The sequence below is a fragment of the Cicer arietinum genome, chromosome 6, assembly GCF_000331145.2.
Source record: "Cicer arietinum cultivar CDC Frontier isolate Library 1 chromosome 6, Cicar.CDCFrontier_v2.0, whole genome shotgun sequence".
In the NCBI taxonomy this organism is placed as follows: domain Eukaryota; kingdom Viridiplantae; phylum Streptophyta; class Magnoliopsida; order Fabales; family Fabaceae; genus Cicer; species Cicer arietinum.
In genome coordinates this window covers 16,560,283-16,586,814 of record NC_021165.2, presented here as the reverse complement: position 1 = coordinate 16,586,814, position 26,532 = coordinate 16,560,283, and the positions used below count along the sequence as shown (strand labels likewise).

The following is a 26,532-nucleotide window of genomic DNA, read 5'->3' as shown; positions in this document are numbered from 1 at the left end:
TCACCTATATATAATTAAACTAAGTTCGAAGTACATGTAAAATTTTGTGCATACTAAAACTCAATTCAAGGAATGTTGCAGATTTCACTATGGAAGAGGAAAAAGAACAAGATTTAACAAATTTGACTTAGTGATAAATAACAATTTAATCTTTTCAATGATGACAAAATGTAATTAAAAAAAAAAAAACAAGAGAGTGAATAGCAATTTTTTTTTACTTATAACGTCTAAAAAAATGAGAAAAAAAGTTTAAAAATCTATAAAAAATTGAATAAATTATCAAGAGAAAATTGAAACTTTTATAAAAAATATTATCAAAATTTTAAAAAAGTTGTATGAACTTCGTAAGATTAACAAACTACAAAGAACCATGAATTAAATTTGGCTTAGATAATCACAAAATTGTTTTAATCGCAGAACAATCACTGGAATGCATCGATATCTGCACAAGAAAAACTCATGCTCTCTACGCTATATACACTCAAATCCCCTCATGCTGTACTGTGGTTCCAGTATTGACATGCTCCACTGAGTATCTTCTCTGTACAAAGGAAACCTTATCACTCAATGAACTTCACCTTGAATCCAACTTTTTCCACAAATGAAGTGCTCTTCTGATGATAGGATCAGCTGAAAACCCTTCTGCGTAAGCACTGATAGCTGTTAAAAGGCTGTTGAATTTGCTGCCATCGTCCTGTTCGCATTGAATTTTACAATGGTAAGATATATTGTGGAATGTCGAGCATAATAGTGTACTACCAAACATTTATAGAACTGATAGTTTATTGCATTAGGTAACAAAGCATAAAGTTATGAACAGTGTTCAATGATGAATTCAGAAATGCTTGAATGTCTCGGATAAACTTTCACTTGATCATTTGATCATAGTTTTGTTTTTGTTCCCAAACAGTGTTCAAATTCAAATAATAACCTACAAAAATTTCTTCTGCTACTTCTATTCTCAATCAAGGCTCATCTACTGCCCCACAGTGATGACCAAGCATGGTTATGCTTATGGCACAAAAACTTGATACTAATATATGAGCTTTTAAATGAAACTAATAAAATAATATAACTTGAAAATTCAAACTGCCTTGGGTGCCACAAACCTCTGGTTTATTAAATGAGAGATCTTTTACAGAAAATGGAACCATGTAGGATGGGAGATCAGAACGCAACAATGCCTGTCATATTTAAAACACTCGTATAAATGCAAATTGCAGTTTAAACTTTAAAGGATAGACAAAAAAAAAGAAACAGAAAGTGGATATAAACAACGAAAAAAAAAGAAAAACAGAGATCGAGATGCTTGCCAGTTCCTTGCTTAATATAGCCTGCTCAGCATTTTCCATTAAGGCCTGCAAGGAAAATAACAAAATAAATCACTATTGGCATTGATGTCAAATATAACTGTGAACTAGATTACTTCCAAAAGGTAAAATGACTAATACCATATAGAGTATACTTTTGCAAAACGAAAGGGATTACATTCAGATGCTAAATAAATCAATAGATCTTATTATTCATGTTGCACAAGACGTAATAAGTTTGAATGAGATAATTTTAACCATTACATGAATAACTTCCCCCCTGAAGCATAATATTGGCCGGGGAATACCTTTCTAATGCGACCCTCTTTGATTTGATCAACAGATTCCAACAACCTCTCCAATGTGCCTATTCAAATAAGTGGAGAAACATAGCTTAAAATCATCATGCATACATATGAAAGTCTCTGAAGATACAAGACAGAGTAACAATACACACTATTTTCAAATAAGTTTGTTCTACAAGGTTAGATTAGTTGGATGACTAAATAATCAAATGTCAGCCAAGCAACCATCCAATACAATGTTTGTAAATACAGGCAAAATATAGGAGATTTTTGGTTAATAAATTTACACTCATATTTTCCAGCCAGTTCAGTAAAGGTACAATTAATATATGAATTTTCACCCATGCTAATCACTCCAAATAGAATATCAGAAAAGAATGATGATATGAACCCAGGTATTTGATTGCAGATGGAGAAGTAGTTCCCAATGAAATACAGAAAATACAGAGCAACCTCTAACTCTCAGAAATAGAAAACAGAAAGAGAAGAAAATACACAAATGGAGCAGGACTTCAATCTACAACCTCTGGCGCAAACCCTACCAAAGTCTAACCTACCATCTCTGCTTTCCCTATCATTTTATCTACCTCTGAGCTAGACCCCACTCTTTGCATGTCTTGTTCTTTCCTCTTGCCAATCAACATTCAGTTATAAGCAGAGTGAAAGTTGTATCTCCCCTGCTTAACATTCCTCCCGCAGTCCAGTGGACCAGCATAGGGGGTGCCTAACAAATTTAATAACACACTCGTTTTCTTTTCCCATACCAAGTCTCCTTAGATGCTCACTTTGGGCAAAGAAATTAAAAAAGCTTGCTTATCAGATAGAAAGACAGACTATTCTTAGTGGTTGACTCTGCAAATAAAATAAGAAATCACAGTACTAGCTGAATGTTGACTTCTCACGAAGCCAGAACATTATTAACTTATGACTTTCACACTAGATGAGAATCATCAAGTGTAGCCTTTTTGAAAAAGAATGAGAATGTCAATAAAACCTCACCAAATTTACTGATTAATTGCACAGCATAAACATCTCCAATTCCATTAACTCCTGCATTTAAAAATACTGTAAGTATTAAATAGTCATTAAAATCCGATAATCTTATAAAACTTATCCCCTAATAACCGAAAAGCATGCTTCGAACAGTGATTCCATTTTTACACTAATCTTAGGTAATGTTGATAGATTAGTTTGGCATGTAGAAAAACATTAAATGGTGATTCCATGGACATTGATTCCACAAAACAAGAACGTGCCTAGAGAAAGGAATTCCTTATAGAATGGAATAAATTAAAGTTTGTTTTCCTTGTATACTATAATTAGTTGTTAGTTATAACTTATAATCCCATTACATATACATTTCAGGAACCGAACATAAACATGGAATGAAATGTTATAAAATAGATTGCAACTTTTTAGGAACCCAACTTTTAAGAGTTGGCTATGAATGTTATCTTTTCTTTTCCAAAACAAGGTTAAAAGAGTATATTAAGACATAGTCTGCAAAATAAGGGAGATCAATATCCAATGTTTTTAAATAGGATATGCAGTTAAAATGAGTGAGAAACACCTGATTAAGGTACGACATGGGGAAACAGTTAACAGGGGTGCTTGTATATTTTTTGTGATTTCAGTCTGAGAGGAATTAAGATAACAAGTATGAAAAGAGTTACACCATACTTAGCAAGTCTTTCATATTTAATAAGTTGATTTTTCATATTTCACTTTGATGGGAGCACATATTTTACTAATAGGATTTTGATGTTATGAATTTATGATAATGTAAAAAATGTGATGATATAAGTAACTACATTGTACTACTATTCATACTAGTAATCTGGATCAGGCACAAGTACAGAACAAAACACTCACGGCATAGTAAGACTCACAATAGTACTGAAGTAATAATCCTAACATTCTAACAGATCTTATGACCCATTGGTTTCTAAAGTGACAAATAAGAAATTAAGCATTCTATCATATTTGAAAAGCTTCCTGGACTTGGTAACCGGTTAAATTTCGACTCATGTTTCATAAAATGATGTTCCAAATAGAGGAGCACAAATAACCTGGAATATTATCAGATCTGTCACCAGAAAGTGCAACCATATCCACAAACTGGGATGGTTTCAGACCTCCATATCGCTTTGCAAAATCCTCAACTCCAAATGAAACCACCCTATTGAGAAAAGAGAAGAACTTTTTTTAAAACCTTAAGAGTAAAGAAAAATCAAACAAATAAGGCTGTCAAAACTAATTAGACAATTTCTCATTATTTTAAAGTAAAAATAAAATGCTATTAGTTATTGCACTAAATCATTAGGTAGCACATGATGTAAAATCAGAAATCATGTCTGATACTAACTGATCACCGCGTGGAGCAACTCTTAGGAGACGCAATGAAGGAGATAGAATCTGAAAAAAGTCTTTGTCTGGGGAGACAACTCGTACCTGTCATCCAGATGAGATGAGAAAATCATTAGTGACAATGATTTATTAATATCACTGATGGCATTTCAATGACAAAAGCAGAAACACCTGCTACTTATAATTTTATTAATCAAGCAGAATATTCAACTGATTAATGAACTCAAAAGTCAAACCACGCAACAAGAAAGAACAACACATTTACATAACAATGTTGACGATGTTATTAAACTGAAAATGCTAACACGACAGAAAGAGGTTTTGAATGTAGAATTATCTGAATGTAATCTAAACTTATCATTAGACATACATGAATTAAATATAAAAAGACATGAAAATAAGGATATTATGTTTATTTTTCTTCATTCCTTATAAGGAATAACAGCATTTTCCGCATTTTACAAGATATGTGACTTTGGTTTTTCGTCTGAGGTGTCCCAGTGGCTGGGTACCTAATTTAACATTCATAATAATATGAAGCCATATGTCTTAACTCTTAAGGAATGGTTTTACTCGGTAATATGAACACACTCATAACTATAGTAGTACACTTTTCATTTTGTCAAGAAAATAATATTTTTCTTAAAATTTGTAAAAGTGCATCAGAGTTATAGCATATGAACAATTCTTATATATCTTGAAACTATTAAGACATCACCTTGTACCCAGCATCAACGCTCCTTAAGGCTAATGTTCCAATCACATCATCTGCTTCTACACCTGGAACCTATCATTTAATGAATTTATATCAGTTACAGACACCCTTAAAATCTGATAGCAATATCTATCCACAACTTGCCTCAATAACTTTTATGGACATGGCCTTGATGGAAGCTTTGAGATATTGAAGTCCCTGAACAATGGTATCAGGAGTAGGAGGACGATTGCTCTTGTATGAAGGGTATAGGTTGTGCCTAAAATTCTGGCCTTCAAACAAAGTGCAAATGACATTAGGACGCATCGCATTAAGAAGCTGTAAAACAATGTGTCAAAATCATGGTCAAAGAATGAGGTAAATCTCAAATAAAAAGGTTAACTAGTCAGTTAACTTTGATTCTAAAAATTCCACAAGACGTAAGATTCACAACTCCAGTCCAATTGGAATCAAAGCATCATTAATTCCAAAGTGAGACAAAAAAGAACAGCATAAAATATCAAGGTTGTGCATACCACATTATTACAGCTTACAATTCTAAGCAGATAGTTATTCATATTGTAGTCCACAATGAAGCTTACAGAAGGAATATAAATAAAAATGAGAAAGAACAGGCCTGGGAAGAAAATAATTATGTTGAATTAATTTGGCCTAGAAATACCATTGAAAAGCATTATCCTTCAATCAAAGTCTAGAACATTTCAATCTTGTAATGTCCTCCCAAAAGGGTTACCGCCAACCTTATGAATTACGATGACCGAAGCAATTCATTTGAATGAATTAACCTAGATTATATGAAACTATGGAGCATTGACACAAACGCCAACACCGGACACGATATTGACACAAACACTAATAATTTGAGAAAATAGAAATAATTGAATGTAACTATATGTGTTTGTGTCGTGTCAGTATCTAACACTAGCATGACCGAACACACCTTCAATTTAAAGAGTCGGTGCTAGATAGAAATGAACATGAAAAGTAACATCTAGTATGTATGACCAATATGAAGGGTACGAGCCACAGGAGCTTTGTTTGAGGTGGGCAGGGTCAAAGTGAAAGAACAATTTATTTGAGGAAGCCAAACATCATTTTAAGTGCACAAATAAAGGAGAAATTTGATGGGAACTGAGGAGAGAAAGGCCTAAATGATTCACAGGGACAGAGAATGGTATATTGCTTTTTACATCTCTCTACGCAGCCAGGCTCAGGAACAACAGGGAATTTTCCTTCTGTAATTGTTCCTTTTTCAGTAAATGACCTGCCCGTACTGTTTTCTAACCTTGGACCTCTGTCAAAATTAAAGGAGAAATAAAGAAATCTACACTACACTTACCCATATATAGCCACGACAGAAAGGGGTTCAATTGGGATTACATTCCGATTTAATCAGTCAAAGATACTGAAACTCATAATTTAACATACCTTTAGCAGTATAACTTTCTTTTGACGAATTACAAGTATGACGAAAAGGAATTCCTGAAATGAAAAGGATTCCTTTATTAAGATTTTACTTGACAGCTGAGAGAGGCTTTACAAAACAAATAAATTGGAACTCGAGAAATGCAAGTTAGCTTATAGGGAGAAAGAGACGGAAAATGGTAAGTTCTAACACTTAGTATGCCCAGATACCACAAGTGCATTGCATCAATAGCTTGTTGAACCAACTTGCACTCAACTAAACATAATATCCCTCCTTTTACACTTTCTTCATTAATCATAATAAGTTTTACCTAAATAACACATCCTTGGTTACCAGTGCAAGAGTTTGGTGGGGAATCATGTATCAAACAATAATTCATTTATCCCATATCTTTAATTTCTAACCTAACTAAAGTACGCAGTTATCTCATAAGTTAATAATTGGGCATCAAACTTCATATTAAAATGCACCACAATATGAATGCATTAGTACAAGATAATTATGATGACAAAAAGAGAATAAACCTTGAATGAATCTCAATAAAAACATAAGGTGCACAACACAACATTGTGTGAAAACAAACTTCAACTCAATTTATCATCAACACAAACACACACCCCAAAAGTAAAATAATCAAAATATAAGCATCATAATAATTATTTTAAAAAAAAGTTTATTATCATGAAGAATCAAAATAGGATATAAAATATACTAGCAAAAATAGAGGTGGAATTTGATATCTTACCATCATGGTCAAACACTACCTGCATGCAAAAGAAACATACTATTTAGCAAGAATAGCTGATTACGAGAAGGGAAATGCAAGCTTTTCTCACTGATAAATTTAAAGGAAATGCAAGCTTTTCACACAGCTGAATGCATAATGGGCAAAACATACCACCACATGGGAAGGAATAAACTCCAGAACATCAATTATCTGCAAGAACGATAAAGAACAGTAATTAATTAAAAGATAAAAAGAGTGCATAGCAAACAAAATGAAACTTCTATCTGTATTCAATCACAATTAAAATTATTATATGCAACTAGTATTGTTATCGAAAACAATTAAAAAAATTTATGGTTCATTTGATTTGCTGAAAAATGAGGGAAAGGAAAGAACAACTTTTATTGTACCATGTTTGATATAAAAATTGGCTGAGGGACTGGATAAACTGGGAGACATGGGACTTGACAAAAGCTGCAATTCTTGTCCCTTGCTCAACCATGGGACAACTTTTAGTTCACTGGACACACTATCTAAAATACCCTTTTATTTTCTACTGAAAAAACATTTTATCTTCTTCATCTCTTATCTCTTGCTCTCTCTCTCTCTCATTTCTCTTTGTTGTTGTCTCGTCTCTCTCTACCCTTTCCCTAACTATCTCTATCCTCTTTGTCTCTCTCTCTCTCTCTCTCATTTCTCTTTGTTGTTGTCTCGTCTCTCTCTACCCTTTCCCTAACTATCTCTATCCTCTTTGTCTCTCTCTCTCTCTCTCTCATTTCTCTTTGTTGTTGTCTCGTCTCTCTCTACCCTTTCCCTAACTATCTCTATCCTCTTTGTCTCTCTCTCTCTCTCTCTCATTTCTCTTTGTTGTTGTCTCGTCTCTCTCTACCCTTTCCCTAACTATCTCTATCCTCTTTGTCTCTCTCTCTCTCTCTCTCATTTCTCTTTGTTGTTGTCTCGTCTCTCTCTACCCTTTCCCTAACTATCTCTATCCTCTTTGTCTCTCTCTCTCTCTCTCTCATTTCTCTTTGTTGTTGTCTCGTCTCTCTCTACCCTTTCCCTAACTATCTCTATCCTCTTTGTCTCTCTCTCTCTCTCTCTCATTTCTCTTTGTTGTTGTCTCGTCTCTCTCTACCCTTTCCCTAACTATCTCTATCCTCTTTGTCTCTCTCTCTCTCTCTCTCATTTCTCTTTGTTGTTGTCTCGTCTCTCTCTACCCTTTCCCTAACTATCTCTATCCTCTTTGTCTCTCTCTCTCTCTCTCTCATTTCTCTTTGTTGTTGTCTCGTCTCTCTCTACCCTTTCCCTAACTATCTCTATCCTCTTTGTCTCTCTCTCTCCACTCTATTAATATTTATCGTCATAAACATTTATATATATCATAAAGGATATTGTAGTAAATTTCATATTATTTTGGTTGCACGGTCCATTCATTGTCCATCAAATTTTCTAGGTACAAAAAGTCTGTCATGTACTGTACTGTACTATCATGTCCAGTATTTACTATCTTGCATATCAAAAGGACCCTTAGGATTCAATTTGAATGATTTCCAAGAACACTGCATTATTTTTCTCCTTTCTTGATTGAGAAAAAAAAAAACGCTGCAAAGTTTCGTCAATGTAAATTAAAATTATAGTTCATTAACTCCGTGTGTTTCAACAAAACAAGTATGCTAGAAACAATCAACTTGTAGCTCTTCTAAGACCATGTGTTACAAATTAGACAAATGGTCACATTATAAGGCTGGGTCTAAAGCCTTACAAATTTTTCTGCCACAACAACATTTAATTAGACAAACGGTCACATTATAAGGCTGGGTCTAAAGCCTTACAAATTTTGATCCCAAGAATAGTTTGTAAAAATTATCTTGAACCAAGGTTTTATTTATCAAATTACGCGTCTCAAATTCATCTTTATTTTTTTTTACCAAAATTGGGTGTTAAAATAATATTTTACCATGAAATGTCTATATTTTACCACAAAATTCAGAACAGTCTTCATGAGGGGGAAAACACCCTTCATCTATAGTTCTACTGATCGGAGATCAATATAGCAACATCATAGAAACAACGCACAACATTAGAGAAATAAGGCACCCAGCTGGCATAAAATCGATGGCAGGAGCATAAAAGTTTGCGAATTCTACAAGTCAAAATGAGAAAATAAAAAATCTACATATACATATTCATATATCATATACATATAACTTACAAATGATAGTGCCGTAAATATCGTTAAAACCCAATCTCCATTTCCATCAGCATGCGTTAGATGACCATGGTGCAATTTTGCTATCAAACCAAACATGGATTAACAACAATTTGTTAGATTTCTCAAACAAAACCCAAATAAGAAAAATCAGAAGAAAACAAAAAGAGGGAGGCAAAATCGCTTCTAATTTTATCAATAACAAAATACTACATAAAACCCAAAAAATTATCAAACAAGTACTAACTATGAATAAAATCTCTTGCTCAAAAACAATTGCAAATGCACATCTCCAAACATAAAAACAATTCACCTAAACGTTACAGAAGGTATAAACAGCAACAAAAGAAAACAGCACACACCAACAGAAACACCAATCCATACCTAAAAGCTTGTAGTATGCCCTATGAATTACCGCTGTGCCATCAATAAGCATGACTCTGCCATTGAAAGAATCGGAATTCGCCGCTGCTTCCGCATTACTAAAAGAACCAAGCTGCACAGCTTCAGCAGCTCCGTAACTAATTTCTGAAACCAACGTTGCAGTGTTCGGAGAAGTTGCAGAAACAACTCCATCTCCATGCGAATCTAACGTTGCAGTACAATAGCCCTAACGGAGAAAAACAAATCAGCGAGAAAAAGCATGGTGTCTAACAGTAAATTAATAAAACGTTAATAATTACTTGTAAGTGCGTCACCTTCGAGACCTGTGAGCGTGAAGAAAGAAGAAACTTCGGTGTTAGAAAATTACGAGAGTAGTTCCCGGCGGTGGCGGTTCCGTGAACGCGACGGAGAGGGAATGGAACTCTTCTCCACAAGAAATGCGAGTGAAGAAAGAAATAGTTGTACTTATAGCAGCATGCCATTCGTATATATGTTCTTTTTTTTGTTATAGTAGCAACAGTTATAATTATAACAGCATTGAATTGAAGTTGAAGCACACTACGGAGAAGAAAGCGCGCGTGTGAAACGGAAAAGAATCTATCGTGTAGTTTTACTTTCAGTGTCGAAACGAAGGAGAAGCCTTTTATGTGATTGTATATCATATTGGGTTGGGCTGGTCCATAAGGCCCAATTTAATTTTAACAGTCAGGCCCAAATCTTATAAAAACAAAAATAAGCCCATACTAAAGGCTAGGTATTGTGTAGCTGCTTCTTACTACTTTTTCTTCTTCAATTCAACTTCAACCTCAGTTATTGGTATTTGGCGCTCTGTTCTGAAGTAGTGATATTCGGCGGTGAAGAAAGGATGGGGAAAAGAGGAGGAAAAGGTTTTCAGAAGAAAGAAGTTAAAAACCTTACAACAACCTCTCGACGCGACCGTCATGCTTTTTCTACTGAAGACATGGACGACGAGATTGATGCTTGTAACTATTTTTTTTCTTTTATTTTTTATTTTGCAGATTAAAAAATTGATTATACCTTATTGTTGTAATAATACTTGTTTATGTGATTATTATGAATTTGGTTTCGTTTCAGTGACTAGTTTCCGTGTTGATTTTTTTGTTTCTTTGCAGTTCATAAACAGAGGGACGTTGTTCCCCTTGACATAAATGCTGATGGTAGAGAATCAGAATCAGATGATGAGATACCGATTTTTGATTCAAAGGTTTTTATTGCAAGTAACTCTTTTTTTTGTTATTAACATGTGAAACATTATTTAATTTTTTTAAATCAGAGATGCAACTTCTAGGTTTTTTTTGTTATCTTCTACTTGTTTGGTTAATAGTTATAACACGATGGTTTATGGCCTTTTTTTAATTCTGTATACTTTTTTTCGTTTCTTTTGATTCTTTCAAATGTTGGTTAAAGGATATTGATGAAAGCGATGACGACGACGATGAGGAAGATGACAGCAATGAGGATGATTATGATGATGATGACAACGGCGAAATAGCAAAAAGTAAGTTTGATATTTTCCAATAAGTATGCATTCATTAAATTACTGAATTGTTGCACCTAAACTCAGGAGAGTGTGGACCATGAGATTGAATCACGATGCAAGCCTCTACTGTGTACTTATTTGCTCCCTGTCCTGAAAGGATGGGGATACTGATATTTGGAAACCTAATGTCAAACAGTCCATTTTATTATAGACTTCTATAGATTTAGAGATTATACCAGTCTTTTGTTTATGTGAATTTGTTATAGACACTAGAACAGTACAGGACTACAAGTTTTCTGTTTGTTAGATATTCTTGGGCGGCAGACCCCAGTTTATATTGAATCTGTTTTATCAAATCTTACAGTCAGTTAGGTTTTAAATAATTGTGGCTAGTTTAATAGTTGTGAACATCAACAACAATTAAGTCTTTTTCAACTAGGTGGGGTTGGTTACATGAATCAATGAACACCAGACATACCAAAAGATAGGGCATTCGCTCAACTTTTCTTACTGATGATTTTGTAGGCTTTCTCCAGACATGTCAAAACCATGTTAGACAAGACTATTCCATCCTTTTTCTGATGGGGGATACTCCAATTTTCTAATCTTATTTTGTCTTGTATAATCACTCTTCTATTGTAGCATTCTTATCTTTACCACACACTTTATATTATAAAAAGCACAAGTATCTAGCTCGTGTGTGAGCCCAATTTCATGGTCTATTTGTTTACACTTCTAAAGAATGGGTTGTGGTAATGTAAAAAGTGATATTTGTTTTAGAAATTTTATGTTTTATTTTACTATTAATAGTAGAAATATGAAATAAACTTTTGATTCTAAAAAGTGGTTTGAACTTCCGATGATGGCCAGAAAAACAGAAACAGTGGAAAAGAGGAACGGTCACAGCAGTTTGGGATTTAAAATAATAATGTGAAGGAGGCGGAAGGTCAATAAAAAATAAAATAATAGGATTTTGAGTGCAAAAAGACTCAAATACCCTTAATAAAATTAAAAAAAATCAACAAACCCTAAAAAACAGAGTTGTAGGTCATGGACCCAGTTCAGGCGCAACACGTCAGTGCGTTTGAGCGCTATTTGCCGCAACGGGTGACGGCGGTTTCACGGTGAGAGGCGGTGCGGAGATGGCCGCCGCCGTAACGCTATTCCGCAATAGCGCCGCAATTGACAACATAGGTTCAACACCCTAAACAAACATTCTAACAACTTTTGAATGTTTTTTTTCTTCAAAAAGGTATATGATTTATTTTCAAGAAAATGCTTAGACAAATTCAATCACAGTTGACTCATTGGAAATTCTGCATTCCTTCAGAGATACATAGACTTATTAAACCAGCACTGGTAGTGTTATGTTTGTTGAAAATTGAAACTATTGGTTACTAAGTTTATATGTATATACATATATGTTGGGTTTAGGAAAATAATGCTTGACCAACTACCTTTGTTGCTTTGGGAAGCTTTCAACGGTGTGATTCTGATAAATGTGTTTTTTTGCTTAGTTATTAGGCAAAAGAAATATTTAGAGGCAATGCTTGGTGGGGAGGATGATGGAATGCAAGATGATGATGATGATGAGGATGATGAGGAAGATCATAAACCAACTATAGGTGGGAGACAATTCTCACATGGTGCTGACAATCGCAATTTTGAGGTGAAGATTTGAGTTTTGCATATGAAAAAGATTTTGTCCATGTGTAATTTTTAAAACATTGATGCTTCGATGTTCTCCTTCTGTGCAAGTGATGATTAATTTTTCCATACTTTTTTATGGTTTCTCTTGAATAATTGTAACTTGTTGGTTCATGGTTTAAGATACAATCAAGTGATGATGAGGCCCCAAAAGAAGAGGAAGAAATTGCACTACAATTACAAAGGGAGAAGGCACAATCCTTAACAATGGAAGACTATGACCTTGTTGACATAATTGCAGACAAAGATTCTGAGAAATTAACTTTTAAGGTGAGTTCTGCTTATCATATCACTGGTAGTTACCTTGGCATTTTCTATTTCCACATTAATGGATAAAAGACATGTGGGATGGAGGAAATAGGTAGAGAAATAAAGGGATAACATATGCTTCTGGGGTAGTATCCGTCAACAAACATTTAATAAACTTCTATATCTTTACAGGATGCAACAGATAAAGGAAACAGAGAAATAAAGTCACTGGATAGAGATGTAACTTTCAAGGTTGAGGATCTGAATGCTTTGTCAAAGGAGGAGCAAATGAAAGTTCTGTATAGGTCAGGATATTGTCCTTTTTTTACTATTGGTATATATTGATTACTTTTTATGAATTATGTTGTTACCATTCTGTACATTGTTCCCTGTGCTACTGAACCAGCTAAATGACATTGCATAACAGCATAACAGCATTAAAATTGATACTTTTCAGCCTAACAATTGATTTCTAGCAATATTCAGCAGAAATTTGGATGAACACCCTGAGGGCAGCTGTTAAACATAGGCCAACCTAACATATACATCCTCTTCCTCTTCAACCCATAGTTTGCTTTGCTCAATTGCTGCTACATTCATGATTAAACATTAGCAGATATTTTTTTTATCAAAAAATGTCTATGTTGGCAATTTTTTTTTATCCAAATAATAGATTTGCCTGTGCTTCTTGAATTAGTGATTATCTTCTCTTTGCAGGTCTGCTCCAGAATTAATTGATTGGTTGTCAGAATTAAACGAGGCACACAAACAGCTTGAATGCAAAATTAACCCACTTTTAAGCAAGGTTTTTCATCCTCTTGTGTTATTTGTTTACTTGCCCATTTTCTTCTGAGTCATTACCAAAACCATGCTAAGAGGTTTACATGTATTTATAGTTGTGGAAAATGCATCTGAATTTTATTTTCATAATCTTATTAGAGTATATGCATTTATTCATTTAAATATTCTAAACTATTGGGCCTCATTGATGGCCTACAATAAATATAAATATAAACATTATTTACAATACTCTCCCTCAAGCTGGTGAATGGATATCTATCTGTAAAATATGAGAATTTATTTCTTGTGTGTCTCAAGCAAGATCACACACCTATTTATAATGATGCTGCAATAATTATATTCAATGCCTAGGAAGTTGTATCAACTAGGACTACTAACAATTAGCATAAGATGTTGCACAATTAATGAATAATTAAAACATACATTGAATTTTATCATTCTCAGCTTGCAAGTAGGTTGGTTGAATCTTTCAGTTGTTAATTCCTTTGTTAACACATCTGCCAACTAATGCTCATAAGGAATATAGGCTGTAGTTGTCAAGCCACTATCTTGCTTCTCTTTGATGAAATGTTTGTCTATCTCAATGTGTTTCGTTCTTTCATGATGAACAGGATTATGAGCAATACTGATGGTCGATTTATTGTCACAAAATAGCTTCATAGGGCCTTCACGCTTTATTTTCAAATCTTCTAGCACAATTTTCATCAACAATAGCTCACAAATCCCTTGTGCCATAGCTCTAAATTCTGACTTGGCGCTTGATCGAGCCACTGTTTCTTGCTCCTCCAAGCAACATGGTTCCCATACAAGAAAGTACAATAGTTTGAAGTAGATCTTCTATCACTCACTGAACCTGCATAATCAGCATCAATATATACCTCACTTGTTAGGCTTCCACCTCTTTTTAGCAAGAGTCCCCTTCCGGGAGTAGCTTTGAGATATTGTAGAACACAATCTATAGCTTGTAAATGTCTCACCTTCGGATCATGCATGAATTGGCTCACCACTCTAACTGCATATGCCAAATCCAGCCTAGTGTGTGCCAAATAAATCAATTTTCCTACTAATCTTTAATATGGTACCATATCAACTTTGGCACTTTCCGTCGCATAGCTCATCTTGTGATTTTGTTCAATGGAAAAACTCGTAGGTTTGCATTCAAGTTTTGCTTGTTTCCTGCAAAAGATTAAGAGCTTACTTCCTTTGAGAGATAAAAATGCCTTACTTTGAGTAGACCACTTCAATTCCCAAGAAATACTTGAGATGCCCAAGGTCCTTCATTTCAAATTCTACTGATAATTTCTCCTTGAGTAGTTGTCTCTCAATCAAATCATCTCCTGTAACAATAATATAATCAACATAGACATGAAGTACAATAAGTTTTCCTCCTTGTGAATGCTTTTAAAAAAGAGTGTGATCTCCTTGAAATTGCCTCCTTGTATCTGAATTAGAGTACATAGTCTAAACATATTGGGCCTTACTAATGGGATACAAAAAATATAAATATATACATTATTTACAATAATAGTTAATGAAAACATGCCCAATGTGAATGACTTGGAATGGCATGTTTGCATGAAAATGGTTAGTGGGTATGTGTACTCTAGAAGAGTAGAATCAGTCAGTTGATATATATATCAATAATATGCCTAGAGTGGCTTTCTTGTGATTTTGTCTTAGTTATTTCTTCCTTTCATTTTCTGTTTCTCTTTAGGCCTTGGGTACTTATAATTTTATTTGTTGGATTGAGATATTGGAGATCCTGTTGGGAATTATACTACTGTTCTAATTATAGTTCTGCTGTTTTTAAGTGAATCTGTCTCTTGATCTTTCCTATTTTCTTGATGTTATTTAGAATATAGACAAGTTTTATTTTTCATCAATGAATTTGTGTTTTTCTCCTTGCATGTGCATGAAATCCTTATTGCGTTACAACTTATTTCTTCTTCTGTGAAGGTTAAAAGCGGGGAAATAGTTATGGAAGGAGGAGTGCGTTATTTTGAGTTGAAACAGCTTCTTTTGCTGTCCTATTGCCAAGCTATAACCTTTTGCCTTCTACTCAAGTCCGAAGGGCAGCCAGTCTATGATCATCCTGTAATGACTCACCTTGAAGAGATCAAGGAATTAAAGAATCAGGTCTTTTATTTTCAAACTAGCTACATCTGTGACTGTTAAGATTAATTAAATCTAGTTTCCATAGTCATTTACTTGTCATACGAACACGATTAAAATGAATAAGATACATGATAAGCTTTTTCTAGATGGAGTCGAATATCTATTATTTGAATGTCTTAGGCTTTCTTGTATTGTGGATTATCCGTCTTATACGAATGTCTTTTCCTTTCTTGTATTGTGGATTACACATCTTAGTTGATTGTCTTTTGCTTTCTTGTATTGTGGACTACCCATTAATGGAGGAAACTTAATTTAGTATATGTAACAGTATTTGACTTGTTATAAATTTAAAATATTATTGCCGTTTTAGTCCTTTATTTTAGATAATTTATGGTTCAACTAAATTTATTGGAAATGCATATGGATAATTTATTATATTGCATGCATCTTACATTGGTAGCCTTGCATTCACCTTGGAGGAATTTGTATACATCATGCCAGATTAATATATAAACTCTACTTTGAAAAGTGCTTAGTTCTCTGTAAATATTTAAACCATTGATAATTGTACACAAATATCAGATTTGAAATGTATGTAGTTAGTCCGTTAGTGTAATCTTTAGATTTTGCAATTTTCTAACCGTGCCTCACTCGACAGATAAAACAACTTGATGCAAAACTTCCAATTGAACTTGAGGACATTCTTAAAGCAAGTAGTGGATTAGAAACCGTAGTAAAATCAGATAATGAGAATGTTCAAATGGCCGCCGATTCTATCACTAAAAACCAAGAACAGACTCTTGTTTCTGCCGAACCACCAGAAGAAGAAGTGGTAGTGGTCACTTAATTTTGACTTATATATTTATCTGTCTTTCAACTTATAATCTTAAAGTGACCACAAATCCTCAACAGTTAATTTTTTCGTATATTGCTGCAGCCCAGTAACGTAGTTGAGATCCAAAAATCGGTTGTCTCAAAGGATGGAATACAAAAAAGACGAAAAGAAAAAGATCAGGTAAATTATAGATCTCAGTTTTTTTTATTCTTTGATTTTTATTATATTGATTATTAATGTAAAATATCTATGCAATTTTACTATTTCATTTGATTTATATTTATTGCTGTAAAAGTTCACTAATTTGATTCTTGCTCCTTAACCTGGCAGAAGAATCACATCGGAATGCAGAGTTTGGAAATGTTAAAAATTAGAGCTTCCCTTGAGGAAAAATTGAGGCAACAGGGTTTGTACAGTCAAATTGCTCCAAAGCCTAGTAATTCTCTAAAGCGTTCGAGACCAGCTAATGGGTACAGCTTTACTGTTATATATCTTTTACCTTATTTGTTTCCAACATCTAGGAACTTACTGGCAACTTCCAAATTTCACAGCCAGCTTGCAACGTATGATGATTTTGATGATGATGCTGTGGATGTTAAGGGGCCAGCTGGACAGTCTAAAGGTCTCTCCAGTAAAATTTCACAGTTCGTTAATGCTAATTATCTGAAGAAACCCAAGGTACTGAAATTGAAATTTTATAGGATTCTGATTTCTAATTTCATTTGCAATCCATAGTGACCAGCATTTGTAAGCTACTTACCAGAAGTGTCCTTTTAATCTGTATGTGTTGGTTTGAGGGGAAAGAGCTTGAGTCCTTTGATAAGTAAATTTTCACAGTTGAATTTTAAAGTTCATATATGTGATAAAAATGTCATTGGGATGGGTCTCCTGCCTTCGGTATTTGACTGTACCCTAGGATATGAGTCTCGTCTATTGGAGGGATATTTTGAGAAAACAAAAACATAAAAGTTATTAAAGCTATATATTCATTGGGAAAAAGTTTATATCTCTGATCTGACTGAGATAAATCTGGTGCAGAAAATCCTGCTTTTACTGCATGTTATATTCATAATGCTTCCTACAAAATGAGGCTGATCACTGAACTATTACCTAGACTATTGTTAAATTTAGTTTACTTTGTTCATGTGAAACGTATAGAATCTGCAGTTTGTGCTGTCCAGAATCTCAGATGAAATCTTTCCCCCGTTTTAGGCTACAAAAAACTTCATTCTTTATATCACCTTTTTCTGAAACATCTGGCTGATCCTTGTTTTTGGGTAAGGTGGTTTCCGGTGATGAGGATTTACCTAAGAGAGATAGCATTCGTGCACAACGGAAAAAAAATGAGGATCGGGTGTTGAATGGTGCTGGAATTAAAACTGAGGGTGACGACAATGATGATCAAATGGGTGATCTTGGATCTCATGAAGTTGACGAGGAAGAAGACATTGGAAGTGGGGAGGACTCAGGAAATGAATTTTACGAACAAGCGGAAAAATTGCGAGCAGCAAAACTTGCTGCAAAAGCTGGGACCTACTCGACCTCTTCGAGGTGAAGTTTTGGAACCCTTTTGCCTTGACTATTTTCTCTGAGCTAGAAGGATTCTTATTTTTCCTTTTTTTTTTTTCCAATGTGAAAATAAAGATTGTTTTGCTTTTTGCAGTAAATCAGCTGTCCCCTCTGGCACAGAGGAGACTGTGGACGGAAAGCGTCTTATCACTCCTCAGGTTCTTACTTGATCTGTTAGGTTTTCACTATGATTGTTCTCATGTTTTTGTAAATTTGCAGTTCTTAACTTGGTCACCTATGTGCTGTAGATATCGAAGAACAGAGGACTAACTCGAAGTCGCAACAAGGCGAAAAAGAATCCCAGAAAGAATTACAAGGTACTTTCACATACCACCGTCTCCTCATATTTAAATGTTCAACTGTTGCCTTTCTTGTTTACTATTTGGTCTTCTCTTGCTCACTCAATGTGCAGCTCAAGCATCAAAAAGCTGTTAAGAATCGCAAGGGACAGGTTCAAAGCATCAGAAAGCCAACTGCACCCTATGGTGGGGAATCCACTGGAATTAATGCAAATATCAGTCGTAGCGTCAGATTCAAGAACTGATATAGTCAAATACTCTTTACATTACAATTTCATTATATTTTTCGCCAATTTTGAACTACATCATTTGCGAAGATGGGAGAGTATCTTTTTTTTGTCTGTTGTACGGATGGAAGGATAACTTGTACTTATTATTTATTGATTGGAAAATATTCTTTGGCATATTACAATTTTTCCAGTTTATCAAATTTGATCCAAGTATTTCAGAGTGTTGTGAGATTCAAGAGCAAATGAATAATGAGTAAATGAATTATTTCCATTAAAAAATAAATACAAATTAAAACAAAAGAAATCATATTGTGTCTGGGAAATTTGAGATTGTCGATAGAAACGTATCCACATTGAAAGATAGTGCAATTAACTATGATTTAGTTTGTCAAGCTTATTTTGATTTTGATTTTCAAAATGTTCTATCCAATCCATGGAACTACTTAACCACTATCAGACCAGTTGTCAAAATGTTCTAAAAAACCCTAGCACAAAAACTTGGAAAGTTACACCTAGGGTCGCAACATTACCAAAATAAGTGATACACTAGACGCAACTCATGCATTACAGAGCATATAAATAAAAGCACCCCAATTTTGGAATGATAGATGAAGTTCTCATCATCGCCCTCAGCATGTTCTGAATTCCTTGCTACTTGTTGATTCTAATAAAACAGTATCAAACTATGTTGATGCTGCGGGCAGTTGGCGACTGAGTAATATTACAAACTGGCTTCCCTAACATTTCATTGATATACTATTGCAGCCTCCCCTCCTAACCAACACAATAGTGACGATTGCATAGCTTGGAGTTTGACAGGTGATTGAGCATTTCAGAGTTCTTTTGGAAAGGACCATATTGAGGATCCCATATTTTTTATGGAAAATCAGTTACGCAACTCTTTTGACTAATGCCAACAGATTTTGGAAGTATGTCTAACTTGGATGCCTGCCCTTGTGCCATATTCATACTGAAGATTACTTCCATGCTATTCGAGATTGTGATATGGTGAAGGAGCTCTGGAGTATGTTCTTGTGTTGCTGTCATTGGTGGTTTTTCGATAGCATGGCCTGCCAACATCTAGCTAAGAACCTCTTGAACAATGACCTCACTTGGAAGTGTAATGAGATGGCATTTCAAACTGTTTCCATTACCAACGTAGCAATGTTCCACAAGATTAATGGTTTGGTTTCAAGCATGGATGAATGTGCTTTAGCACAATGATGGTAGAAGTGCATGGACCATTTGTTGGGTATTGCCAATGGATGGGTTTGGGGCGTTGAATACTGACTGTGGTTTCAATAGATGGTACCTAGGCATCATGTGGTAGAGTTTTAATGGGTCTGATAGTTATTTTATGTGCTTTTGCAGCACATCTTTGGCCTTGTTCATTGCTTGGCTAGGAGTTATAGGGTATTTTTAATGGTTTTAAAATTGTTTGGAGTGAAGGGTTCAAAAAATTCCATGCTTATTATGATTCTTCTACCCTTGTCAATGCTATTCATCAAATATATGATAGCTTTGGAGAAATTTCTTCGACAATGTATACAAGAAGCTAACCAGATAGTTGATGTCTTAGCCAAGAATGGTTTGACCAAGGATCAGCATCAAGATTTTTGAATTTCTTCTTGCTTTTATTTCTATTGCATTGTTGGCGGATGCCGTCAATAATGTTTTTCTTGGAAATTTCTAGTTTCTTTTTTGGGGAATAGCCTTTTGTTTCACAAAAAAACAAAAATCATTTCATGCTATTTGGTTGACCAGTGTTAAGTTTGTTAGCCTTATCCACCAGCTGCATGGACGTTAAATTTGAAGGTAGAAAGTGGGAGTTCAATCCCAATGACATAAGTTTTTCATCGTATAAGAGTTGACACATGAATATAATAATATCATGCAGGTAAAAGATAGTTAGAAGACAAAGTTTACTGTTACTCATTTCTTCTTTTTGTGTGTATGTTGGTGTAATCCTCCAGCTCAGTATTTCACTTCTCCAATAAATGCTTCTTTTGTCGCGAGACAAGAAATGGTTTATCTTCCTACTCTCCCAACTTATGTCACAATTGGAAACTAAAGCCAATACAAAACTGTAATCATTTCAAAATCTGATCAAACAAAACTGCCTAAAGTTTTCTGCCAGGGACATGATACAGTTAAATCTATGAAATTTAAGCCTGAACCTCAAATTTTCAAGCATTTGATTGCAGTGATAGAGGAGTTTAGAATGAGTCGGCGAAAATTGTGATGCAATCACGAAGAACTGGAATCAGCAGCTGCCTTTTTCTCTTTCTGCTTCTCTCTCTTTTTCTTGTTTCGTAAAGCATTCTTGCTCAATGATCTAAAATAATCAACCAGTAGAATTTAAAAACAAAGTATTAACTAAAATACTTAAAACAGAGAAAGAGAGGGAAAGGTACTTACTCTGTCGTGCTCTCTCCTAACAACTGCAAATACAAATCATTTTGGAATAATTAGAGCATTAACTAAACTGAAAACTCATATCCAAGAACTCGAGGGAATATGCTTAAACATGTATATATTAAATCATATTTACCATTATTAAGAGTAAAGCACTTCATAACTTATACAAGTTATGCTATGCAAAAGCATTGCTGAAAATTCATATTGACAATTCAAAATAGAAATAATGACAGATCATTGATTCCGTCAATGTGTACCTCTGCCTGAATAACAGCCGCAGCCTTAGCATGTGGTGGACGATATGCGGCAGGTTTTTGTGCAGTGGGGTTGGCAGAAGAGGCTTTTGTAGAAGCCTGGGTTGGTTTTGGTCCTTGACCTGCAAAAAGATCATGGTCTTCAAATTTCAAAGAACAAAAGAAAAAACTCCTTAGGAAATGAAATTTAGAATAAGAATGGCAAAGAACCTGATGGTTTCTTATCTTCAAGTTTTATCGAGTCTAAAGACTTGATTAATTCAGTGATATCACCGAACTTACTGGGAGACTCTGGTTTCCAATCAACCTGCAAACAGTTTGCACACAATTCAATGACATATGTGAAAAGGATGTACAAAAACCATAATCAGCAAGAATTCAAGATATTACTGACCTGGTACAACTTGTCAAACATCTTCTTGAAGTACAATGACCCATTATAGTGAAAAATCTTGATCCTTCAATAGAATTAGGGGAAAAAATAACAAAACGAAGAATGCTTTCTTAGTGAATAAAAAAGTATGATCATTGGCAAGGGGGAAACAAACATATGACAGTCAGCAAAATATTCTCCCATAACGAGTTTTGCTGATTCACCTATCACCTCAAAAATGTTATCAAATCAATCACTTTTACTAATAAAATCTATTGACCAATGGAACAAAATAAAAGTAGAGCCTTCTGGATGACTTCTTACACTAACAACATAATCAAGTGCCCATGGGAAAACACATGCATATTTTCAGATAATAACTAGATCAAGGTCCCACTAATGGACAACAAACATACCCATTGTCAACTTGAAGCCTTGGAGCCGTTGTCGCAGTCATGAAATAGCACCCATCTGGAGACCATTCACTTGTCACAGACCATTCAGCCTTGGTTGTTCCAAGTTGTTTCTTATCTACGTAATCCCAAAATACCTAGAACATAAATATGAAAAACATATGAGTTCCTTATAAGAAGCATGTGTTTGCAATCGTGCATGCATGTGAGCATGTGCCGTGTAAGAGTACAGCAGATACTTGCCAGAAAAAGAAAGAATAAAAGACTTCAACTATTATTTTTTTTTAATGGCAAATGTTAGTATGTTAGTATTATATTGTGGGTGGAGATAGAACTCTCAACCTCCTTATCACTTCACTCCTTAACTCCCCCACCCCAACCGCAAAAGCAGCCTTATATCCCCTACTTCAAAAAAATGTAACATACTTTGGCAATACGGAGCATCTAAAAATACATCATAAGTTTATAATTTTATTATCTAGTGAGGTGAATTAGTACTAGTAGTCCTAGGTTTATCCAATATCGCAGCAAATCTTTTCCAGTCACGAGAACATACCATATCACCAGGCAAGTTACCGAAGCCAGCCAAACATAAAACTGGAAACAGTCAAGGGCACAAAATACAATTATGTTTACTCTCACCCAGATGTAGATACTTTAAATCAAAAGAATTACGAACTTCGTCAAAGTTCCAACCCCTTACCACAACCCTCAAGGGCCCTTTAAAGATTTAAAAAAGAAAGAAAGAAAGCTCCTAGACTAAGCATATAAAATCTAGTTTATTAAATACAATGAACGCCAAATCATCAGCTGAGGATACATTTCCCTTTTGGGTTCCATCGAATTGTGTTGTAAGGGCCAGCTCCAAGCTCCAGTAGAGGATTGCACTTCTTGTCAAATAGAGTTGCTTTAGCAGGCATAACTAAAACATGTTAAGGAAAAGGAAACATTCAACAAATAAAAAGAATAATTGATTTATGCAATGCAGAAACAGAATAAACAACATCTGACTTTTTGAAACTGTAAAATTTACTATTAATCAAAAACTATGCAGGAAAAATCTAGTCCAGTTGGGTACCATTATGGCTTTTAAAAATTATATAAAAGAAGGATTAGTTTTTTTTAATTCATAAAGTAGATAGAAAGAAGCAGCTCTAGTGTTTTCGTCAAAGCAATTCCTGATATAAGTCTAAAATCATCCCCAAAAAATAGAGGCATTTGCCAAAATTCGTTCATGATTTTACCATAAAGTCCTGCTGGGGAATAATAATCAAACCAAGCCCTAATGGTATTTTGAGCAAATATAAAAATTCAAAAGTAGGATATTTAATACATATAGTTTATTCTTATGTTGTACATATCACAGAGAAAAGGATACACCCATACACAACAGCAAATTCTAAGCCTGAATGTGACCACTGAGCATCGTGAACAGGCCCATCTTTCCCTGCCAAAGATTTAAAAACAAAAAAATTATTATCCTAACTATGTAGAGCCAATCATCAATTATTCTTTAAATAACAATAAGAACATACGAAGAGGCACTAATCCTTCATGCACCCCATCTGTTGTCAGGTAGTATAACTTTGATTCTCCGTAGTAACTCTGATTGGTTTTATCAACATCTGACTGCACCACAACTAGAAGTCCAGTTGAACCATGATTCCATTTAAGTTGGGTGGTAGAACATCGGAAAAAACTTCGTCGAGCCACAGGTTGACTTTGGGAAGCACCACAAGCAAATATCTGTACACTAGCAGGAACACCCTGCAAAAGTTCATGGAATTTTTTATATATTAGGAACCTAAATAACAGTATGCCAAATAGCAATAATACCAATTCCTCATTATTTGTTAACAAAAACTAAAGCTAGCTAAGCCTTCATGATTAAGCACGGTGTTGAGGAACACAAACCTTGGATTCCGGAACAAATGCAGCTACATGAGAAGCAGGTGAACTAGAAAGCTCAGCAGCAGCAACTCCTGGAACTCTTAACCGATAAATAAATCCTTTAGAAAAATCCCCAGTGTCGAAAAATTGCACCTCATTAGTTGCCAGGCGACATGCGGTAGTTTCATCGGAGCTGAATTGAAGTACAGGCCTGAACAACAAACACGGTGACAGTCAAAACATAAGTCATGATAAGAATGTTATGATCTGTTTGCTTAGAGAAAAAAAATTCTGTCTTCATTTCCTACAATTACTTTTTAATTGCAAGTTTTCATTGTTTCTACAAATCTTTGAAAACATGAAGCCAAGTGTAAATAGACAGTTTTGCAAAACATAAATGTTGCATCAGTGATAAATCCACAATGACAATTTCTTTTTTCCAAAAATCAATAATAATACATACCAATTGGTTTTTGTCAAGTTCTTTTGGGAGTGTTGATAAAGGCGATCACCGGTCTCCGTTTTCCATAGCGTCACGTTCTTATCTTGCGGCCCAGAAGGTTTTTGAAATGTTTGCAAATAAGTTCCACAAGGCGACAGGACAGAAGCAACAAGATTAGGAACTTCAAAAGACCTAATCTCTTGAGCACTTTTGCAATCATAAATACTAATCACACAGTTTGATTTCACCACCATAAGCCGAGATCCATCATCACTGAATTTTGTATTCAAGCAATTAACTTTATCAAGCTTGACATTAGGCTGACCATTGGGGAATGGAGGTCCTGTCCATAGGGAAAATTCTTCCGGCCGCCGAACTAAATGCGAAGCAAAAAGGAAAACAAATAACTAAAAATGACAGTGATAAAAATATAGCAATTGAATCAAAAAGTTATGAGTATTTAGTGAATACCTAATATCTCAAGAGGCGGTGAGTGGTTGTTATCTGATGCCATTAGAAGCTGGGGGAGGAAATGCTGTGTTTATCAAAAAGATTACAAATTTATATGTTATATCTAGAAATTTGAATGTGTGGTAATGTAAAATCATAACCTCAACTGAACTAAAAATTGCATTCCAAATGCATGGTTATCATTAAATTAAATCAATTAACAACATATTAGTATTGTTTAAGATAAAAAGTAAGGATTAGAAATGAAGAATAATAAAGGTGGAAGTTATTGAGTTAGTATCATTGAACATGGATCACACCGCATAGAAATACAATTATACAAGTGAATAGAGTGTTTTTGGTATAATAGAATAAAATTGGTTAAGCTATGAAGAATAAAGTGGTTAATGTCAAAATTATAATTATAATGTTTAGGGGAAAGAAGAAAAAATGAAAAACCAAACTCACTGTTCTTCTTCTTCTCAGTGCAACCCTCAAACTTCTTCAACTCAGCAGATCACAACTCACTTCGCTAACCATGATACCATTTTTTTATTTTTTATTTTATTTATCCGTAAAATATATTTTATCGATATTGCTCCGAAAAACAAATATCGTGATAGATGACTCAGACCCGAAAAGCCCAAACGAAGCCCAAAAACGTTGGGAGGAGGAAAGTTGTCTTTTGTACTTTCCATTTAAAACTTTTTTTGGTTGCGATACTAAAAATACTCTTAATAAAACACTAAAAATCAAAAAATTTACTTATATCCTCACAGTTAAAATTTTCAAAAAAATGAGTATTGGTAAAAAAAAAAAATTTACTGAAAATTTCATTTTTTAAATTTTCGGGAGTACCACCCGGAAATTTGAAATATCTGATATTTATTTTTAATATCGGAAATTTTAAAAATAAAATTTCTGATATTGATTATAATTATCGGAAATTTGAAATTTTCCGGTATGTTCACCGGCATTGAAATTTCCGATACAATTTTAATTTGATTTTTTTTTACATAATTTTTTACATTTTTTTCATTTAATTTTTTTAGTGGGGACAAAAAAACAGACGTTGAACATTCTCGAGTTCGGTCTCCTACACAATCAAATAGGAGAGCTGCATTTGAAAAAAGAAGAACGAATAAATGCAGGCGCATGAGTTTGAGCAAAATTGTGTGTTTGATGAAGAGCGAGATCAACAGCACCAGCAAGATCATGCTTTTGATGATGAACATGATCAGCAGCACCAGTTTGAACACGAGTATCATCAGCAGCCTGAAGAACCTATATTTTCTGGAGGTCCTTATGATCTTTCTGTCCTTAAGGATTATGAGCACCATATTGCAATTAATGTGTGGAATTGACAGATTAGTAAATAATTTATTTTACTACATATTATAATATAGCAAAATATGTGTATTTTAATATATTTGTAGTATAGGTTATTACAAAGCTGATTTTAGGATAAATGTAAGTTGATTTTAGGTTATTACAACACTGATTTTAATGAAATAATTGTATATTTAGATTATAAGTTATTGTG

At 34.3% G+C, this 26,532-nt stretch overlaps 3 protein-coding genes across 7 annotated transcripts; 1 reads left to right on the top strand and 2 right to left on the bottom strand.

Annotated features, from left to right (window-relative positions):
* Positions 1-347: 347 nt before the first annotated feature.
* LOC101512331 (uncharacterized) lies at positions 348-10,068 on the bottom strand. Of its 4 annotated transcripts, none has more exons than XM_012717051.3 (15): positions 9,743-10,068; positions 9,444-9,669; positions 9,063-9,142; positions 7,022-7,060; positions 6,869-6,887; positions 6,126-6,179; positions 4,842-4,969; positions 4,701-4,769; positions 3,981-4,066; positions 3,685-3,794; positions 2,615-2,665; positions 1,619-1,677; positions 1,314-1,358; positions 1,110-1,184; positions 348-694 (listed from the first exon to the last, which is right to left on the bottom strand). In XM_012717051.3, exons 1-15 carry the CDS (start codon positions 9,923-9,925, stop codon positions 575-577), a joined length of 1,344 nt encoding a protein of 447 aa, XP_012572505.1. In that variant the 5' UTR covers positions 9,926-10,068; the 3' UTR covers positions 348-574. The 4 variants fall into 4 exon arrangements, with proteins under 4 accessions (XP_012572505.1, XP_073226351.1, XP_012572506.1 ...); XM_073370250.1 differs by having other exon boundaries at positions 9,767-10,068; XM_012717052.3 differs by having other exon boundaries at positions 9,758-10,067.
* Positions 10,069-10,218: 150 nt separating this feature from the next.
* Positions 10,219-18,923, top strand: LOC101511571 (protein THALLO). Of its 2 annotated transcripts, none has more exons than XM_012717143.3 (16): positions 10,219-10,426; positions 10,577-10,668; positions 10,872-10,962; positions 12,462-12,613; positions 12,775-12,921; positions 13,093-13,205; positions 13,618-13,705; positions 15,658-15,837; positions 16,475-16,648; positions 16,754-16,831; positions 16,985-17,121; positions 17,203-17,329; positions 17,934-18,202; positions 18,315-18,378; positions 18,469-18,537; positions 18,633-18,923. In XM_012717143.3, exons 1-16 carry the CDS (start codon positions 10,309-10,311, stop codon positions 18,762-18,764), a joined length of 2,031 nt encoding a protein of 676 aa, XP_012572597.1. In that variant the 5' UTR covers positions 10,219-10,308; the 3' UTR covers positions 18,765-18,923. The 2 variants fall into 2 exon arrangements, with proteins under 2 accessions (XP_012572597.1, XP_004505165.1); XM_004505108.4 differs by having other exon boundaries at positions 10,220-10,426; positions 16,982-17,121.
* A 1,634-nt stretch (positions 18,924-20,557) lies between these two features.
* On the bottom strand, positions 20,558-25,610 carry LOC101511250 (eukaryotic translation initiation factor 2A). The gene is made up of 14 exons (XM_004505105.4): positions 25,458-25,610; positions 25,011-25,074; positions 24,561-24,915; positions 24,122-24,308; positions 23,743-23,974; positions 23,586-23,654; positions 23,028-23,129; positions 22,764-22,804; positions 22,211-22,344; positions 21,816-21,879; positions 21,632-21,728; positions 21,425-21,543; positions 21,168-21,190; positions 20,558-21,084 (listed from the first exon to the last, which is right to left on the bottom strand). The coding sequence occupies exons 2-14, from the start codon at positions 25,051-25,053 to the stop codon at positions 20,997-20,999; spliced, it is 1,554 nt and encodes a 517-aa protein (XP_004505162.1). The 5' UTR covers positions 25,054-25,074; positions 25,458-25,610; the 3' UTR covers positions 20,558-20,996.
* Between the last annotated feature and the right edge of the window lie 922 nt (positions 25,611-26,532).

Coding starts and splice junctions, on each gene's coding strand:
- LOC101512331 (XM_012717051.3), bottom strand. CDS start 9,925: ATGGCATGCTGCTATAAGTACAACTATTTCTTTCTTCACTCGCATTTC. Junction 4,970..6,125: donor AGAAAGTTATACTGCTAAAG/GTATGTTAAATT, acceptor CTTTGTTTGAAG/GCCAGAATTTTAGGCACAAC. Junction 3,795..3,980: donor GTTGCTCCACGCGGTGATCA/GTTAGTATCAGA, acceptor TTTTCTCAATAG/GGTGGTTTCATTTGGAGTTG.
- LOC101511571 (XM_004505108.4), top strand. CDS start 10,309: ATGGGGAAAAGAGGAGGAAAAGGTTTTCAGAAGAAAGAAGTTAAAAAC. Junction 16,832..16,981: donor GACGAAAAGAAAAAGATCAG/GTAAATTATAGA, acceptor TTAACCTGGCAG/AAGAATCACATCGGAATGCA. Junction 18,538..18,632: donor ATCCCAGAAAGAATTACAAG/GTACTTTCACAT, acceptor CTCAATGTGCAG/CTCAAGCATCAAAAAGCTGT.
- LOC101511250 (XM_004505105.4), bottom strand. CDS start 25,053: ATGGCATCAGATAACAACCACTCACCGCCTCTTGAGATATTAG. Junction 23,975..24,121: donor CATTTGTTCCGGAATCCAAG/GTTTGTGTTCCT, acceptor GAACTTTTGCAG/GGTGTTCCTGCTAGTGTACA. Junction 21,880..22,210: donor AGGCTTCAAGTTGACAATGG/GTATGTTTGTTG, acceptor ATTCTATTGAAG/GATCAAGATTTTTCACTATA.